Source organism: Sebastes fasciatus, chromosome 3, assembly GCF_043250625.1.
Source record: "Sebastes fasciatus isolate fSebFas1 chromosome 3, fSebFas1.pri, whole genome shotgun sequence".
Taxonomy (NCBI): Eukaryota; Metazoa; Chordata; class Actinopteri; order Perciformes; family Sebastidae; genus Sebastes; species Sebastes fasciatus.
The window spans coordinates 7,843,318-7,862,867 of NC_133797.1; the positions used below are offsets into that span (position 1 = coordinate 7,843,318).

The following is a 19,550-nucleotide window of genomic DNA, read 5'->3' on the forward strand; positions in this document are numbered from 1 at the left end:
TTTCTAACTTCTTACACGTATAAATCAATCCGGGTCGGTGTCCCATGCGCACTCGCGTGTGGCTACACTGTTCAGACTCAGACTCCAACACAAACTACAGGGATGCACCAAAACCTCAAAGTTCTATCTAGTGAAGCCCGTCTGTTAAACAGTGTTGGCCGCGGTGTGGGAGGTCCAGAGACTCCAGGGCCAGAGTCTCTGCTGTACTCTGCTCCTCTGGCTGCACTCAGCTTGCTCCACCTCACGTGCATGCGCGCACACTACACACTGCAGAAGAGTTAGTTTAGCTCTGAAAATATCTAGTAATTGTAGAGTGGACGTTCGCTCCCCCAGACCAACAGAGGTTTCCGGTGTCTTGTGAAGTGATGGGGCTCCGCAGCGAGAAACATTATCTTCTCTGACCGGGTGCCGGTGTCTCCCTCAGACCGCGGTCGGGAGTCTGAGGCAGGAAAAGTCAACACTAGGATCAGCAGTGATTCATGGAGAGACCTTCGTCTGGTCAGCTAACATTACTGCCAAGCAGGTGAAATATAGAGTGATATTGTGGTTTTAGCTGACGTGTGCCGCCTCACTGTTTTGAGCGATGCGTTCATGTCTATTAAGAGCGAGCACAAGCGCAAGCGCAACGCTGACTTTCGTTGATTTAACGGCAACAGGTGTCGCTGCTAACAAGCATTTCTAAATCTTACAAACAGTCCCTTTAAGGGGATCTATTGGCAGAAATTAGATATAATATTAATAATTAATAAGTATTAAGTATTAGTTTTCTTTAGTGTATCATCTCCTGAAACTAAGAATCAAGGTGTTTTCGTTTCCTTAAATTGAGCTTTTTATATCTACATAGGGAGTCCTCTTCACGGAGCCGGCCGCCATGTTTCTACAGTTGCCCAGAACGGACAAACCAAATACTGGCTCTAGAAAGGCCACTCACGTTTTCACAATTTCGTGTCGGCCACCGAAGTTGTTCTACACGCTTTGCACACGGGACAAGTTTCAGCGGGTTGCAATCTGCAACCTCACCACTAGATGCTGCCAGATCCTACACACTGCACCTTTAATGAATTCAGTTTCAGATTCATTCAGATTATTGATACAAAATATTATCAACAAATAAAATCTGATATATTATAGCTCAAGGTACACAGCAGTAGACTATATAAAGTAATTATAACTGTCCCCACTGTACATTATCAGTGATTGGTAGAGAGTGCACTCAAGGTCTGTTTTCATCTTAAAAATTCTAATCTCCACCACTGATGTGGAAAATAAGTATCATATTTCATTGTATCTTTTTTTTTTAATCTTATTTAATCGAATGTGTTTTATTTTCCATCTTATTGTCCCTGTTTTTATGTTTATTTTAGGTATATTTTCCCTTATTGTAAAGCAATTTGTGCTGCATTTCTTGTATGAAAAGGGCTATACCAATAACGTTTATTATTATCATTGTTATATAATGATTATAATCCAATTATGTAATACACATCATTCTGTAATGGCCATTCTGCATAATAAGTACTTTAAGTATTTTATGCTCATATGTGTGTGTGTGTGTGTGTTTGTGTATACTGTATATACATATGTATATATACCTCTGGTTGTCTGTTTTTATAGATCATTCTAACTTGACAGAGAGTCATGCACAGGGCCAGATTAGGATGTTCCTGAAAAATATTGCTTTGAGGTCACATTGTCCCTCTGGTTCCTCACACTCTCTTTGCTGTAGCCTACCCAACAGTTACAGTACAGTGTGCAACACAGATTACACATGATAATTATATTTTTGGCCCCAGTCTCTGTAAACATTAGTATTTTAAAGCTACATATGCCCCAGGTTTGCTATTTGTCAGTTAGTTTGTGGTAATTTGATTACACATAAATGTATGTTTGAATATGCAGCATGCAAGGATGATATTACCAAACATAATAAAGATATCAACTAGATTTTTACATGGGGACGCCTGTGCAAGACAGTGCCTCATGATTAGCCTAGATATGCAAGAGCCACCTTAAGGTCCTTATCGTTACAATTCATATTTAGTGGTCCATATTTCCAAACATGTGCAATTGATTTGACAACCAAAAACTAATAGCCCACAACGTGATTCTGAGTTTAGACTTGAAGAATGTGCACATAGACATGTATATATATGTCTATGGTTGTGCAAGTCTACAGGACCTGGCAACCCTGAGTCGTCGCAGTATGTTGTCGTTGGTCCACAAATAAAGACGTAGCGAGCATAGAAATAGAGCAGGTAGACGATGAGCCACCACATTCAATGGCTGTCATCCTATGTGTTTTTTTTATTGTTATGCCACTGAAAGTGACTTTCTATTACAAGTAGTGGGACATGTCACGAAATGATGGAATGCTTTCCTATTGAAATAGCACAGTTTTATATATATATATATATATATATGTATGTATGTATGTATGTATGTATGTATGTATGTATGTATGTGTGTATGTGTATATGTGTATATATGTGTATATATGTGCATGTGTGTGTATGTAGGTATATATATATATATTTTAAACGTTTTGTATTTATTTTTTCTCTTATTATTATTATTATTTCATGACTTATTTGTGGATACTCTCCATGTGTTGTATTCTCTACAATTTTAATTTTATGTATCCATGATGGAGAATCAGTTAGGTCTTTTGTGGCCAGCTGTGGCTGTTTGTGTGTATGTTGTTGTCAGGTATGATTGATTGATGTGTTGTGTCACGGGTGGGTGTTGTTCAGAAAAACAAAAATTAACTTTCCCTGTATAGTGACTGTTCTATCGATTATTGACAATTAATAAAAAGACATTTGGAAAATAAAATAGCACAGTTTTATTGAAATATGTTCACAATTATGGGCTGGTCATGAAGATATATGAATTGGAGTCTCATGTTTTTTTTCACACAGAAAGTTCTCATCATCATTACCACACACTAACACTACATTTTTAAATAGCGCATCTTAAATAATTGGTGGTTTTCCAACGCGGTGTCCTTTCTATGCGACCTAGCTCTTGCAGCAGTGCTGCAGCCAGCCAGCCAGCCAGTGGAGCGGACAGCCTGCAGCCTGCAGAAACAAGGCAGAGAAGGGCCACAGAAACATGGATCTGATCAGTAAACCGAGGAGCAAGTCAATCGTGTGGTTGTATTTTGGCTTGAAAGCAGATGAGAGGGGACAACCTTTGAACCAGGGCGAGGCCATCTGTCGTCTGTGTCGAAAAATAGTACTTGCAAAAGGTGGAAACACCACGAATCTGAGAAGTCATCTGAGACGGCGACATCGTGCTGATTTCTTCGAGAACATTTCTTCCACGACCTCTGGAGCTTTGTTTGATTCTCAAGGTATACACCAAAATGCACCACTTTCACTTGCAAGAATTATGCATTTTAAAGAGTGCATGAAATGTGAGTGTTGTTGCATTGGCCGCCTTTTTCCACACTGCCTCATTCATCCACCCCCTTCACACTGTGTGCAGAGGGGCGCTAGTATATGGTTTATAAAGTTGCATTTATACATGTGAGTAGTTAAAGGTGTGGAAACGTGGGAGCACTAGACCTCATTATACTTAGACTGACAGACTGATAGTGAGTGTATTTAGTGTGTCACTTCTATGAATGCAACATTTAATTCCATTGACATTGTATCCGACACATTCAAAGATTGTATATAATCAAGATAATGACTTACACTCAAAAACGACGTGTGAGTGACACCGACCAGCAAGTTTCAAAGTATAAACAGTATCTCTTTCTTTTAAACAGGAGGTTATCTAATATCTAATTTGTACATAACGTAATTCCGCATTTTAGTGACATTAGTGTTATGTTTTGTCATGTAACAGATGTAACAGTGCTATTACAAAACAAACAAACACTCTTTGAACCACCTAAACGTGTTTGTACGCATGCGCTAAAGGAGATACGACCCAGAAGCTGTGAAGTGTGTTTTACGGCAGTCTCATACCCTTGTTGTTGTTGCCATGGTATCACCTAAACATTGCCCATTGCATGGAGCTGAAGGTTAACACCTGGTAATGTTTTTGCTGTTTAATATTGATTTGGTGAAGATAGATGTTGTCCCGTTTGTGCGGTTGGTGCAGTCCGAGCCGCCATCTTTATCGTGTTAAACTAATCAATAAAGCACAGCGAGGCCGTGATTTACAGTGGTTTTACCACAGCGAGGGGCGGTGTTACCATGGTTATAGACACGACACGGAGCGGACTACGGCTGCTGCAGTCACACCGCCATCTTTACAGGTTTAATATCCTTTTCTCTGAACCGACTGGCTCCATCTCTTCAATACAGACTGATAACGACTGTGGTATAATCGCCGTATAGCACCGGAGCCTGACTACTGGAGCGGTATCACTCCGCTTTGTTTACAAGGCCAGCATACAAACACCTGCTCGCCTCATTTTGAGGTTTGAAGACACTCTACCTTGGGCAGCTAATGGAGCTAACAGCTAACAGTATGAATGCAGAGCTGAAGGAGTCTCTACTGTTTGAGCCTGATGTGAGAACTATAGAGGAGGTTATTCTCAAAGAAGAGGATGAGTCACAAGATGAGGAAGACTATGATTTAACACTAAATGCAGCTGACCTTTGCAGACATGCACTGGTGACAGACTTGGAACTGGATGAACTGGAGGACAGCAGGACCGTAAGTAAGCTCACAAAGAAGCAGACGATATGGGCTGTGAACTGCTTCACCGGCTGGATGGAGACCCAGGGGCTCCAGGTGGTGGACCTGGCTACAGTGGACAAGACTGACCTGAACGGGCTGCTGAGACACTTCTACGGATCGGTACGAAACAGCAAAGGAGAGCTGTATGGGATCCCTAGTTACATTGCGCTGAGAGCCGGACTGAACCGTTACTTCAAAGAGCCTCCTGTCAGCAGGCCCGTGAGCTTAATGAGAGATGTTGAGTTCATGTCAGCCAACAAGGTGTTCTTGGGAGTGCTCAAGAGAATCAGGAAGGCCGGTCGAGACATAACATCACACCATCAGGCACTGTCTCCGGATGATATTCGCATCCTCAGACACTCCCGTGCGATGGACACCAGCACTCCGAGAGGACTTCTGAGCAAAGTCTGGTTTGATATTCAGGTACATTTTGGCCGCAGAGGGAAGCAGGCCAACAGGAGTCTGAGGCCAGATTCGTTTGTAATCAGAAAAGATGAGAGAGGTCTGAGATACTGCACGCCGTTTTTCGTCGACGAGACAAGAAATCACATTCAGAAGGACAGGTGCTCTATGTTCGAGAAGCCGGGAAGTGAATTCTGTCCCATTACTTCTCTGTTAAAGTACCTGAGCAAGCTCCCATCCAACGCAACCGCCCTCTACTTGCAGCCCAAGAAGGAAGTCGTAGATGAGATGTGGTACAGCCACCTCCCCCTAGGAGTCAATTACCTGGGCTCAATGTTGTCTCGCATGTCTAAAGAAGCTGGCACATCAGTCATCTATACCAATCACTGCATCAGAAACACACCCTTTCAACAACTGTGTGACGCAGGGCTGGAGGGAAGGAAAGTTATTCCAGTCATTGTGCACAGGTAGGATGAGTTTTTTTCACCTGTCGCCATCTTAATTTACATTTATCCCATTTCAGGGATGCACCGATACTGATACCAATACCAGATCGGATATCGGGCTGATGCTGACTCAAATAGCTGGATCGGGTATCGGTGACAATGGGGCAGATCTATTCAAGCCTATTCTATGTTTATATACTATATACATTATATACTGGAATTTGAATTCCTATTTACATTTGAACCAATTTTGTTGCTGCATTAAAAAGGTTTACATTTGAATTGTAATTCCTGTTAATTTTGAAGATTTTTTTACCAAGTTGCTGTTATATGATTTATTATTTTAATAATAAATAAAAAATTCAATTTGTATAAATAAAATTAATATTTGTATTTATTTGCTACATTTTGTTTTACAAATTTAAGAAAACTGTTTAAGTCAAGCCTGAGGTTGCCTTACACATAAAAGAACGATCCCAGTCACTTCTACGCAGCTTATTAATTAAACACTGGTATCGGATTAGTATAAAAGATACCCAAAGCCCAGGTATCAGTGACCGTATCGGGTGTTCAAAAGTTGGATCGGTGCATCTCTAATCCCATTACACCTGCTGAAATGACTCAAATGTCACTTGTACAACAGGTCTGAAAGCTCCCTCCAAAGTCACCAGACGCCGCCCGTCGGGAGCTGCAAGCCGTGGAGCGAGAGCAAATCAACTGGCCCAGCAGGTCTGCCACCAGACAAGTGGGCACTCTTAACAGACGTCCAGTCAAGCACACACATTCTGCAATGGAGTCATTATCTTACAGTCTGAGTGAAATGTTAAAAAACAATATCTACAGAAAGTCTGAATGATTGAACTATAAGATGGATATAAGACGCTTTAGAAACAAATTTCGCTTGGTGGGGGAACAGAATAAAACAAATCAAAACAAACTCCCAAGCTTCTGTCTTTGCTATAAAGTGTAAAATGTTGTATACCTACTATAATTTAGTATAGTACCAATCACATTCTAATGCTGTAACATCCTCCAAAGGTCTTGTCTCTATTTCCTGTACAGTAAACATGCTCCATGCTCTTCCTCTGGATTGTCAATAACAATCAATCTATTTTTTTTTTGCCTCTGCAGGTTTGGATTTAAACCATGACGAATTCTTCGAGGATGTTCCGTTTCTCCAGTCAGCGACAAACACAAACTACGTTCCAGACGCCGTGCTACCGCCCGGAGAGCCGTGGCTCCATGGCGGCCCCTCCCGGGCGGTGCTGTCCCTGCCCTCCTGCCTGTGCCTGTGCGGAGACGTTGGGTCGGGGATGTCTGGTCCTGGATCTTCTGGCGATGAACAGATGGGAGAGATTAAAGTCTATGCCAAGTGTCACCTACAACAGGGCGTCATGTTTGGGCCGTTTGTAGGAGAAGTGTGCAGAGGACAAATGCCGAGCAACCTCAAATACGCCTGGGCTGTAAGTACACCGGTTTGAGAAGACGTAAAGAGGTAGTTTAAAATGAAGTTATCGCAAAAGGTGATGCTTTTTGTGCCACTTATAATCCACGATGTAATTTGTGATTTGTGTTGATAACCATCAGGAATTCCATATAGAATATGGACATGGTCATAAAAAAGAGTTGACATATACGTTGTTCCTATCTCCAGATCAGAGATGATGCTGCTTTTATCTACGTCGACGCTTCTGATGAAAGCAAATCTAACTGGATGAGGTGGGCACTCCTTACTGGTCAATCAGAGCACTGGTCTGACAGAGATTGGCTCTTTCTTTCCTGGTCACAGTTACATACTATACACGTTTGCTCTATGTTTCAGGTATGTAACGTATACCAGCCGTGAGGAGGGACACAACCTGGTCATCTTCCAGTTCTACCGCCACATCTACTACAAGGTTTCCCAGCCCATCACGGAGGGAGCAGAGCTCAGGGTCTGGATCGGCAAGGATTACGCCACCTTGCTGGGCCTCGGTATGGGTGAGTTATCTCACCGAAGCATGGAATGACATGTGGTAGAAGCTATATATTTCCCTTCAACATTAATTTTCAACCAGCAGTAGACTTATGCCTACCAGACACTAGAAGACTTTGAAAAGACCTTTAAAAGTCCGACACCCTCTCACATCTAAAGACAATGTGTCTTAAGTCACAGAGATTTTAGTCACAGACTAGGGCTGTCCCGAATACCATTTTTTGGGCTTCGAAGCTTCAGTGAGACGTATTCGAAGGTATTCGAAGCTTTGCGGCGCAGCAGACTGACATGTTTTTCTCTCTGTCTGTCTCCGTCTCCCCCGTTTCAGTGCCGCTGCCGCACTACTGTACACACACACACCTCTACACACAACAAACGGCGAAATCCTTCTGAGAATAACTAATAATAATTCATGTTGAATATAAATGAATAATGTTGAGGGATTGTTCCTTATTTCATGGGATTAGCTAGCTAGTTAGTTAGCTAACCACTGCCCCGAATGCGCTTACTTGCAAGCTAATGTTAGCTACTGGAATGTTTGCTATTAACCTATGAGCTAACTGTACGACAGCTAAAGTTAGCTTGCAAGAAGCCCCGTTTGGGACATTGGTTAGCTAGCTAGCTAGCTTTAGCTTAGAGAATACTCAGCGGGGATTTCGAGAGCTGCAGCTCTTGTTCACTCCTCAACTCCACCAGTTCCTCCATGTCTACTTTCTACCCTGTTTGCTGCTTCCTGTTTGGTGCTGAAGAGAGCGCACCTATTGGTTGTTGACAATGTTCGCGTCATTGAACTTACGATAATATTAAACTTGTTTGATTTTATCGGAACGTCAAGACGAGAAAAAGACTGACTTAAGACAGCTTGGACTGAAGTTTATGACCACCTTACACTAAACGATCGAGATCAGGGGAGCGCAACGCAACTCTATCAAAACTGTTCTGAATTTATTCTGACTTTGAAATATGTCTGCGACTTGAAAAGTCATTTGGTGTAAGGTCGGCATTAAATTGAATTACAGCTATTATTTTGTAAGTCTTCAAACTGAAAATGTAGCTTGCTAAAGTGGGCCAACATCCTTTGCTTTTGTTTTTCATTACATACAGGTGACAATGTGAAATGTGAAATTGGAGACAAAGAGACATTCCTGCGCCTTCTGCAAGACATCCAGTTGGTCACCCTCCCAGAGCCCAGCAGCTCGTCTCTTTGGTCAGACCACAGCCAGTCACAGAGCCCCATGCTTGTCATCAGTGACGTGACAACGATGTCAAACCCGGACGCAGTCGGCGACTTGGGCATGATTCCCGGCTCTGCCTTCCCCCCCCTGATCTCCTTGCCGTCCCCAAGCTCTCATATATTAGAAAAGTACGACTTTATGCCTGGAAGTGAGAAACTGCTGAGTAACCCAAACGCCACACAGAACAGCCCGTGGTACTTTTTCGGGTTGGAGCCGGACCCTACGGGTCGGCCTCTAGACCGGAGCACTGCGGTGTGTAAGCTGTGTGGGGAACATGTGGGCTGTGGAGGAGGAGGAGCAGCGGATCTCCAAAACCACCTGACCGGCAAGCACCACATCAGACCTCCACGTGACAGTAACAAGGATCGATGTCTTCCGACAATAGGTAACTATTACTGTACACAGAGAGTACGCCTGAGGCTGATGGGAATGTCATTTGTTCATAAAGTATCTGGCCTTTTGGCCTGTAGATGGGGGTAGATGGAAAGTCCGATTATCACCAAAGTTATTAGGATTCATCATCTTGGTAACATGAATGTGTGTACCAAATTTTAGGACAATCCATAAAATAAAAGATCATAGCTTTCTTTACATCAGACCGGCACATAGCCTACGGGTACTTTGCAAAAAGTCAAGGCTGTGCCCCCTTTGGGGGATAGAAAACAGAAGAGCTCATAGACTTCAATGCAATTTGGCATTCATATGCCTCTTGTTCTCTTGTTAAACAAACATTAGTTTTATACACATGTCTAATAATTATTTTGCAATCTTGCCTGAACCTGAGCGTTCGTGATACCTTAATAAATGGAAGTTGACCGCCGTCATGGCCCTTCAGTCTTCCCCCGTCCAACACAGTGGTCAGATATTGCTTATCCAGACATCTACATATTTGATTGAATCACGTCAGGCTAAGTGTTGTCTGTAAATAACCAACGTGTTAATAGTCAACTGTTTAATCTATAGGCTGAGATTTAGTTGGAGACGACAGTCTGATGCTGCTATAACATTAATGTATGACTGTATTACTGCAGCAGCCTCCCACTCAAGTTAACATTAGCTAGCCATGCTAGTCATTGTCACCAGCATCTGGAGCCATCATTTAGCCATTTAGCACACTGACAGTGAATATTCACGTATCGTATGTGCCTCAAATCTCAGTGTGAAAGCCTCGGTTAACCCGCTACATAACAGCTTTTCACCATTTCCTCTCCTGTGACAGCGAGTTTCCTTCCCCCAAAAGGGAGGGCAGCCTCAGCGATGACGCCATGCTGGTCTGGTCTATAACTTGGAGCCATAAAGCCACTCTAGTATATCTTTTTTAGAACATGGCAGGAGAACAAATCGGAGATCAGCGTTTTTGGATTTATTGTTGGTGCAACCAACTACACAGCAACTCTTCAGCATAGCGTTGTTACTACTACCGGTTAGTTTAAAGTAGAAGTTTGGAGACATGTTTCAACTTCTTCTGGTTACTCTGTTACCGTCTATGAAGGACACGGGATTGTTTTCCCCTAAAAGGGGGCGTGGTCATGAGAGCCTACTCTGGATGACGTATTGCAGGTCTGATGTACAGCCGATGACTCATTTAAATCCAGCCGGCTACTTTATTATATTAAATTTTTTTGAACAGGCTTTGTAAAAATGTGTTGTCAATCTGTTGAAGCTGATTTGCGGATTTGATTTGTTGTTTTTCACAAAAGCTCAGCAACGCCCACAGCCAATGATGGTAAACAGCGGCCTGGTCAGTACACTCCCCCAGGTGTCGTCCACTCATGTGACCAATGCCATCGCCAACTTCCTCATCATGGATCTCCTGCCCCCGGCTCTGGTAGAAGGGGACGGCTTCAAACAGCTGATCCACACCCTCCTGCCCTCCTACAAGGAGCTGCCTTCACCTCGCCAGCTCGGGAACCTCCTCAAAGAACACCACGCCAAAGGCAAGACGAGCCTGGCTCTGCTGCTGAGGAAGAAACGGGCAAGCAGCGAACACGAGGATATACCTGACTACACTGCTCCCATGGAGTTTGAGACCAGGAGACGCGGGCGACCTCCCAGCCATCGGAGGGAAGTGCCTCACTTTGTCACCGTGAGTGTGGATGTTTGGTTCCACAACTGGCAGGGCAACACCGAGAGGTACCTCACCCTCTGGGCACATTACATAGACTGTAGTTTTAGATTTCAGAACCTGGCCCTGGCAACCCAAAGACTGACAGAGAGTGGTGGGAAAGACTACAGCCTTCAAGCAGTGGAGGCTCAAGTGAAAGTGATGGCTCAGGAGTGGGGAATCTCCCAGCCTAATCTGGTCCTGCTGGGAGGGGAAGGAAGGAACAAGATGAGGCCGGGGCCAAAGAAGAGCGTGAAAAGTGGAGAAGCTACGGGAAGCGTCCCTCACCCGAACTCAACGACATTTCTCGAGAGGGAGGAGCCCGTGTCACCCGAGGAACCGCGTGGCTCGGAGCACGGCCATTCTAGCGAAGGACTGCCGTCTGTGCCGTGTTTCTTCAGCGCCGTGCAAGGCTGCATAGAGGAAGTGATGTCACACTCTGTCATCTCCAAGACCCTCGGCCAATTCCAGGGTGTTCTCGCGACCCTGTTCTTGCCACACGCTCAAATCAAAGGCTCGTATCAGCAGCACCACGCCCAGAGTCTGTTGCAGACCCTGACGAAACAAGAACGGGCGGAGCTGAAGTCGTGGGCTCACAGCCGGCCGACGTGGAATAAGCTGTACCTTCTGCTGAGCATGCTCACCAAACACAAAAGCCTTTTCTGTGATATGCTAAGAGAGATTAAAAGCGAGGGCTTGTCTTCGGAAGACGCCGGTTCAGAAACCAGTTCGTCTGGCAGCTGCTACGCAAACTCCACCTCCAACACATCCTCAACGAGCGTCGCGTCTTTGCGGTCTGAATGGAGGGTCGTGGAGGAGCTGTGTTTGGTTCTCAGACCCCTGGACGTGGCGTGTCGAACTCTCGCCAAGGAGGCGTTCCCCCGCCTGTCCCTCATTAAACCCATTCTCACGGGCCTGCTCTCCCGCCACCTCGTGCCGCGGACGGGAGATTCATCATCCATCCTGAAGGAGGTGAAGAGGATGATGAGGCGGAACTTGGCGAGCTGTTATGAAAACCCCGTTGTCAACAGGGTTCTGTGTGTGGCGTGTTCCCTCGACCCCCAGTTCCACGGGCTGGGGTTCATGGAGGAAAAGGTGAGTTGCAAAGTTAAAATACACTGACTGTTCGCTAAACCCGCCCTTCTTAGTAACCGTGGCAACGCCTGTCAAGTTTTCTGGTCTTGAGAGGAACATATGCATTTTACGGTCATACTGTAACAGATGTTCAAGTGCTTTATCTGTCATATGCACAACTATTATAGTGGCAATGAAATTATTTGCTCATACAATATTTATAAAAAGAAAATCACTCAAGTTAAAATGAGAATACCAAGATGTAAAATAGTGGAGTAGTTAAAACATATATATATATATATATATATATATATATATATATATATATATATATATATATATATATATAAAATAGAATAAAATAGAATATAAAATATAGCGCTGTTTAGACAGGTGTAAAGTAGTGCTAAAATAAATAAACTGAAATGCAGACAGGTTGTGCAGTAATGTAGTAAAGGTACACGGGAACCAGTTATGGACACGTAAGAACAGGATGTAGACAGGCAATGCACATAAATATGTATACTGTTGTGATGGTTTACCAGCTTGTTGGTAAAATAAATATAAATGCATACTACAACATGCATATACACTCACCGGCCACTTTATTAGGTACACCTTGCTAGTACCGGGTGGTCTTCTGCTACTGTAGCCCATCTGCTTCAAGGTTTGACGTATTGTGCGTTCAGAGATGGCATTCTGCATACCTTGGTTGTGGTTATTTGAGTTATTGTTGCCTTTCTATCATCTCGAACCACTCTGCCCATTCTCCTCTGACCTCTGACATCAACAAGGCATTTCCGTCCACACAACTGCCGCTCACTGGATATTTTCTCTGTTTCGGACCATTCTCTGTAAACCCTAGAGATGGTTGTGCGTGAAAATCCCTGTAGATCAGCAGTTTTTTAAATACCAACAACCATGCCACGTTCAAAGTCACTTAAATCCCCTTTCTTCCCCATTCTGATGCTCGGTTTGAACTTCAGCAAGTTGTTTTCACCACCTCTAGATGCCTAAATGCATTGAGTTGCTGCCGTGTGATTGGCTGTTTAGCTATTTGTGTTAACAAGCAATTGAACAGGTGTGCCTAATAAAGTGGCCGGTGAGTGTATATGGATGGATAGATGCATACAGATTGTTAAATGAACTGTCTGGCCACTGTTAAATTTCTCAAAACAAGCAGCCGTAAAATAACTTTTCCAAAATAAAATGCAGTCTAAAATGGGCAAAATTTTGATTTAAATCTGGAACCATCTGATCAAAGAATAAGTAAGCGCGCCTATGAATCTGAACAGGCGTTTGATTCCAGCTTTCAATCCTTTACAGTTTTCCACACTCTGCTATGGACACATTTCGGTCGGAACCAAAACATTGAGGTTTGATGTCCCGCCTTCAGAATAGCACATGCCACTAAGCATAGCAACACACATGCAAGTGTGACACTGAACATTTCATTAAAGCCAGTGTTGCTATTAAAACACTTTTAATATAGTCCTGCAGGGATGTTATATTTTTGTAGACCAACCAGGAAGTCATTATCACCCTGGTTCCCTTGACAAAAAGCCAATGGGATTTTTCCATTGGGTTTTGGATTATTGCAGAAAATAATATCTGTGGCAAACAAATGTTTATGATACTTACAAGTTTTGTTCAACAAGATAATCTCCACAATTGAACACAACTTTTACGATTCTTGAAGCGTGAATGCAATCGCCAGAAGTAAAAAGCTAACGTTAGGCTATAAACAAACTACGGACATGTGAACGCGAGTATACACAACAAGGATGTAAAGACGGACGCGTTAGCGTGATGACGTTTAATAGTCTCATTTAGCCACTTGTTAGCAACCACCTTTTTTAAGACACGGAAAAGCTTCAAAATTCATAAAGTGGGATATTTACTGAAGTATTTTATATCATAGAAAAAAACATTAAAATCTCTTAAGCTTGTGTTAAGCAAAGACCTTATTTAAAGCATTTAACTAAAAACCCATTGACTTCCAGACGAGGGAACCGAAGTGCTAAAATGCTAACTCATTTCTGGGTTTCATTCCTGCACCAATCTACAGGCTCCTTTTTTCACTGTATATCTGTCAGTTCCTTTTGGGATTTAAATTGTTTTAAAATACATATTAATGGATCATACACACTGAGAGATTTCTGTTTTGCTGCTTGTGTCCATTTCTGGTGCTAATGAACGTCATTGGCCAGGAAGACTGAATTACTTTCACTTTTGGAGTCTGCCTTCTTGATCTCTTGTTCAAAATCTTTCTATGTAACTTGACTAATCCTCTCAGTAATTCCCAATCTCTGTAAAGTGAAGGATATTCACACATGAAATCTTTTTCTCTCTCTTGTGATTGTCTTTAAGGAGCAGACAGCCACTTTTGATTGGCTGAAGAAAGAGGCTGTGAGGATTGTGAAGGAGGACAGGAGGAGAAACCAGGGTCCGAAGCAAAGCCAGAGCAAGAGAAGCCCCTCACCTGCGTCGCCAGAGTCCGAGAGCGACCTCCTACGGAGGAGCAAGCGCCTCAAAGAATCCCGCCCGATTAACTTCCGAGAGATGGACTATGAAGATGAAGAGAGTGACGCGTGGGAGCCTGATGAGAGCGAGCCGGCAGATCCAGGCCCTCAGGGCGGACTCTCTGGTATGGAGTACCTCCTGGGAGACCTGTTCTGCTCCGCCCCCAAGAGCAGGCAGAGCTCCGTGGAGGAGTCCGTAGACATGGAGATGTCCGTCTTCAGAGCCGACAAGGGGGCCTCGCTGGGGGTGGAGCCGCTGCAGTGGTGGAGGACGAAGGCGGTGCAGTTCCCACTGTTGGCCACAGTGGCACGGGCCTACCTGGCGGCCCCGGCAGTGGCAGGTAGCGCTGCGCAGAACTTTACGCAGGAAGGAGCGGGAGCCACGTACAGGAAGAGAGCCAACATACCACCAGAAAGTTTGGACTCCATCTTGTTTCTACACCACAACCACATGCCCACCACGGAGGGCGGGCACGCAGCAGCTAGGAATGACGACAAGAACAGTGGGATTGAAAGGATCCAATAAACACACAAACCACTTTTAGTACTTTGCTTCACAAGCTCTGATTTGAACCTTCTCAGCTACATGTGTAACCATAGAAATAGAATACAGGAGTAGAACGGACATTCCCGTTCAAATCAACGTAGCAGAGAGGCAGACATTTTTATATGTGTACCGTTGCCATAGCGACCGTTGTAGCGGGCTGACTTCCGCGTAAACTAAACCGACTTGTGGCAAGTCGCGGACTCACTGAGGTGAGGTTTTGCAGTAAGTTACGATTTTTAAATTGATTTTTTAATGCCAGAATCGATATATTTGCTTCATTTGAGTCTATGCGGAGGCAGAAGGAAGTTACCGCTTTTATTGTTGTAGTCTGAGTAACATGACGTCATATCCGTTCCGTATCCGTCAATTAAAACAAACCGCAGGCGGCCGAAATGAGAAAGTAGAAAACTGCAGAGGGTCTGCGTGGATACGACCTGCACACTCAAATATTAAATCCAAAGTGGTAAACACTACACATCCAGTAAAGTTTAATGCATTATGTTAAATGCATTCAAACAGCCCCGATGGAACCGACCATGGATGTATAAAGAGAACAGAGCTGAAGGGGAGAGAGGTAGCAACGGACTTGGCGAAGTCAGTGGAAGTATACATGTGTGACTGCGTCCGGTTTTCAAAATAAGATGTTAACAAAGAGAACTGTATATACAAAATACACATATTGAAATAAGATTGATTTGGATTATATTCACCAGAAGTATAAAATATTACTTGTCTGTTATAAATTACAAAGAAAACACCACTAAATTGTGAGGGAAATAAATAATGCCAGACAATAACTGATATATTTGACTTCAGGACATCTCTGACTACATACATGCTGAAAATCAAACATTTTTACTGTATTAATTTAGATATTTTCCAAAGTAAACGTCCCTAGAAGTGTATGATTCAACTTTTCCCCATGGTGTAGTATTTAACAAAAATCGCAATAAATCGTGATATTGAATCGCAATTCTTAAAAATCCCAATACATGTCGAATCGGCACCCGAGTATCGTGATAGTATCGAATCGGGAGATGGGCGAATCGTCCCAGCCCCATCTCTTGCCACAGCGGAGGAAAGCTATCGTCAGATGAGTGACAACTTTGTAAGGTTTGTTTTCTGTAAGCAGGGTGGTGCTGAAGCATGGTGGAATTAGCTAGTTAGTGAACAGCTGGCTGGTTAGCTCTTGGGCTGGTTCCGCCAGGCGTTGGTGCTGCACTGATTACAGAAAATGAGCCCAACAGTGGGCTGATGGGTCTAAATGGTCCCTCCGCCTGGGGACAAGCTACCTAGCTAACTAGCCAACCAGCTGTCTCTGGGAGCTGCGTCCGTCCTCTTCCTGCGACCACATACTTTAAGGACGCACTAACGTGGGTTCTGTTGTCGCCATAACAACTAAATACAATTGCCTTCTACTCCTATTTTATTTCTATGTGTGTAACACTGACCCTCTTTGTGCAGCGAAGGTTTAAAATGTAACTTTAATATATCAAAGTAACGGTAGCGTGATATTTTATTTTTTACTTCCTGTAGAGTAAAGAGAAGAAAGAAAGAGAATCTGTTTTGTACTGTGTCCAATTTGGACTGTTATACTTCTGATCTACATTCAACTTGTATTAAGTACCTTGTTGCGCCTAGTGCCTTTCCTCTTTTGGATACAACTATAGCCTAATGCTATAATTTCTAACCTATAGCTGTGATTACAAGTGTGTAGATTGTCCGTCAAAACATAGATGACTGTCCTCCATGGTAGCGTTGTGTAAAACTGCTACCATGTGCCTTTGCTTTTGCATAAGTGTTTTGTTTTATGAATCAGTATATTATGAAAGAAGACTCCAAAGACTGAATATAATCTTACTTAATGCTCCTTGTCTCGAACAGATGTTTGTTATTACATTTTAATTTGAGAGAAACATTGTTTACTCTTTGTTACTGCTGTAATTTGTTTTACGTTTAGTGTAGTCTGACTCACCGGATGTAGACCGTGGGCAGTGTTGAAATGTAAGAGGTTACAGATTACCGGTTACTAGAGGAAGGGGTGTCGATAGGGCGTTTTACATTCGGCGGAACTGGGCTCTGATCATAGCCGATGGCTGTACGGCCGCCACCAGTCACACAGGGATGTACATCACCGTTTTGCATGGAGGCTAAATACACAAAGTCAATCTACTGTATGTGTCCAATATATAACGCAACAATATCAGTTCTTTGTCCCAGATACAAGACAGGCAGACAGGAATGAAAATAAATCATTCACAGTTACTTTAACTTGCTTACTGTAACTGTACTGTACGTGAGAGCAGTCATACGTCGCTTTCTTGCCGTCAGAATGACCATGCCCCCTTTTGGGTGAAAACAAACGCTGTAAAAGTGCCGGTGGGAAATTTAAAAAAAATAGTGACATAATGCCTAAAAGCTGCTGCGTTGGGTTTTGCACGTCAAATAATAAAAAAAATCCACAGGTGTACGATTTTCTTTACTCCCCAAAGAGCAAAGGACGATAAAAGACGAGATCTGTGGCTCCAGGCCATCCGCAGAGAGGATCTATAAACCGTGGGACCCGCCCAGTCGATGCCTGCACATCTGTGGCAAACACTTCATCACAGGTTATACAAAATATACTTAAAAGTTCCAAAAGTAAAAGTACTCCTTATGCAGAATGGCCCATTTCAGAATAATATACAGTATATTATTGTATTATACCTTTTGATGCATTCATGTGTTCATCACTTTAATGTTGCAGCTGGTAAAGGAGGAGCTCATTTTAACTACTTTATTTATTGGTGGGTAGCTTACCTTATAATAATACATAATAATTTATTAGTTGATCCATATTTTGTATTAATAATCTGAATCTGCAAAGTAACTAGTAGAATAACTAAAGCTGTCAAATAAATGTAGTGGAGGAAAAAATGCAATATTTCCCTCTGAGATGTAGTGGAGTAGAAGTCTAAAGTAGCAGAAAATGGAAATACTCAAGTAAAATACAAGTACCTCAAAATTGTACTGAAGTACAGTAAGTCTATTTGAGTAGCCTACTTAGTTACATTCCACCACTGGGGATGTAATTAGTGTACAATGACGTCCCATTGAACAGACCAAAACAGCAAAAGAATACATTACCTGGAGATTCAATACGGTAGTTGTAAATGTCAGGAAGTGACACCTCCGGCCACTGGGTGGGGTCGTTCGTCCACATTGATGGAGGCATACTGAAAGGCCACTCATCATCCCCTATTTCTTAAATTGTTTTCTATGTAACCGGCAACAACATGGCATAATTGTTTACTTGACAGGCCATATGATTTGGGCTCCTAATAGCTAAAAATGATTTTCTTGTTTTATGCTATTTAATTAGCAAAGACCTCTGAATTTGTATTTACCGCCTGTCAAATTAGAGGGTCCGTTTTCACCCAAAAGGAGGCGGGGGCAAAGTTCCCGGATGTGCTGCTCTCATGTAATAAAACCATGAAGTAAAACCATCCATTCATGGAATTAAATGATTTCACTTAAGGATCCCCCTTACCCTGGGAATATGCATGAACATTAATGGTTTGCATTTAACAATGTATGAGACGCGCAACAGAAGTAATCCTGGCCAGTCATACTGTAAGCCGCAGAACAGCATCGCCCATTGCAAATAAATAGAAACGTTTTTTCCAATGATGTAATCCACCAAATCGCACTTAAGGATATTCTCTTACGAATTATAAAATTTGAAGTGAAAAAAACTGATTTATTAAAAGCGGCATATGCAAAAGTAGCTGACTAGGCTGCTGCAGAAGTAAAGAAAATATCGGCCGATTTATCGGCTTTTACCTGCTCCAAACTATCGTTATTATATCAGCCTTTAAAATTCGCCTATCTGTCGACCACTACTAGTAACCCTGTTAAAAATCTAATAAGTAATGTGACTGTTTTAAATACTTCATCAAAGTTATGTAACTTATTACATTTGATTGCTTTTTTAACAAATGTTTGAAAGTGGTCAACAAAGCTGAAAAGTTCTAAAAACACAAACCAGGCAGTGTAAACCTCACAACAGTCCTCAACACTGCTGTTCAAAATAACTTGAATTAAGATTGGAACAGAGCATGAATGTTATATTCTACCTATAAGCTTTTTACCGAAAATGTATTCAGATGTAACCCCTTTGTAATCATCAACGTTTTGATTAGTCGCTGTAATTTAATTACGTACTCTTTCTCAGTAACTGTAACTGATTACAATTACACTGTTAACACAATGGGTGAAGCTTATTAGCACAATGTCTGTATTGTTGTAGACTGTGTTGTTGTTGAAGTCTTACGTGCAGAATAACTGTTCTTTGTTTTAGGTGCCTCACTGTAATGTAAATATACCGGTCATACCTTTTTTAAAAATAAAATATATTACCATATGAATCATGAATAATACACTGTGTATAAACATAGCACAAGGTTCAGTAGTACGTTTTTTACTGTGGTTAATACAAACACATGGACATATATGCAGTAAACAACATATTACAGCTAAACGAAATGTCCGTAAAGCACTCAAAATGTTGC

The 19,550-nt window shown here is 42.6% G+C and overlaps 1 protein-coding gene across 6 annotated transcripts; it reads left to right on the forward strand.

Annotated features, from left to right (window-relative positions):
* Window positions 1-3,070: 3,070 nt before the first annotated feature.
* LOC141763916 (uncharacterized) lies at window positions 3,071-19,525 on the forward strand. Of its 6 annotated transcripts, XR_012593195.1 has the most exons (9): window positions 3,071-5,564; window positions 6,187-6,272; window positions 6,675-7,006; window positions 7,198-7,262; window positions 7,366-7,523; window positions 8,623-9,138; window positions 10,454-11,952; window positions 14,302-16,246; window positions 16,313-19,525. XR_012593195.1 is itself a non-coding variant. In XM_074628709.1 (8 exons), the coding sequence occupies exons 1-8, from the start codon at window positions 4,462-4,464 to the stop codon at window positions 14,977-14,979; spliced, it is 4,437 nt and encodes a 1,478-aa protein (XP_074484810.1). In that variant the 5' UTR covers window positions 3,071-4,461; the 3' UTR covers window positions 14,980-19,525. The 6 variants fall into 6 exon arrangements, 3 of the variants coding, with proteins under 3 accessions (XP_074484810.1, XP_074484812.1, XP_074484813.1); XR_012593196.1 differs by lacking the exon at window positions 6,187-6,272 and having other exon boundaries at window positions 3,071-3,352; XR_012593197.1 differs by lacking the exon at window positions 6,187-6,272 and having other exon boundaries at window positions 3,071-3,352; window positions 14,308-16,246.
* The last annotated feature ends 25 nt before the right edge of the window (window positions 19,526-19,550 follow it).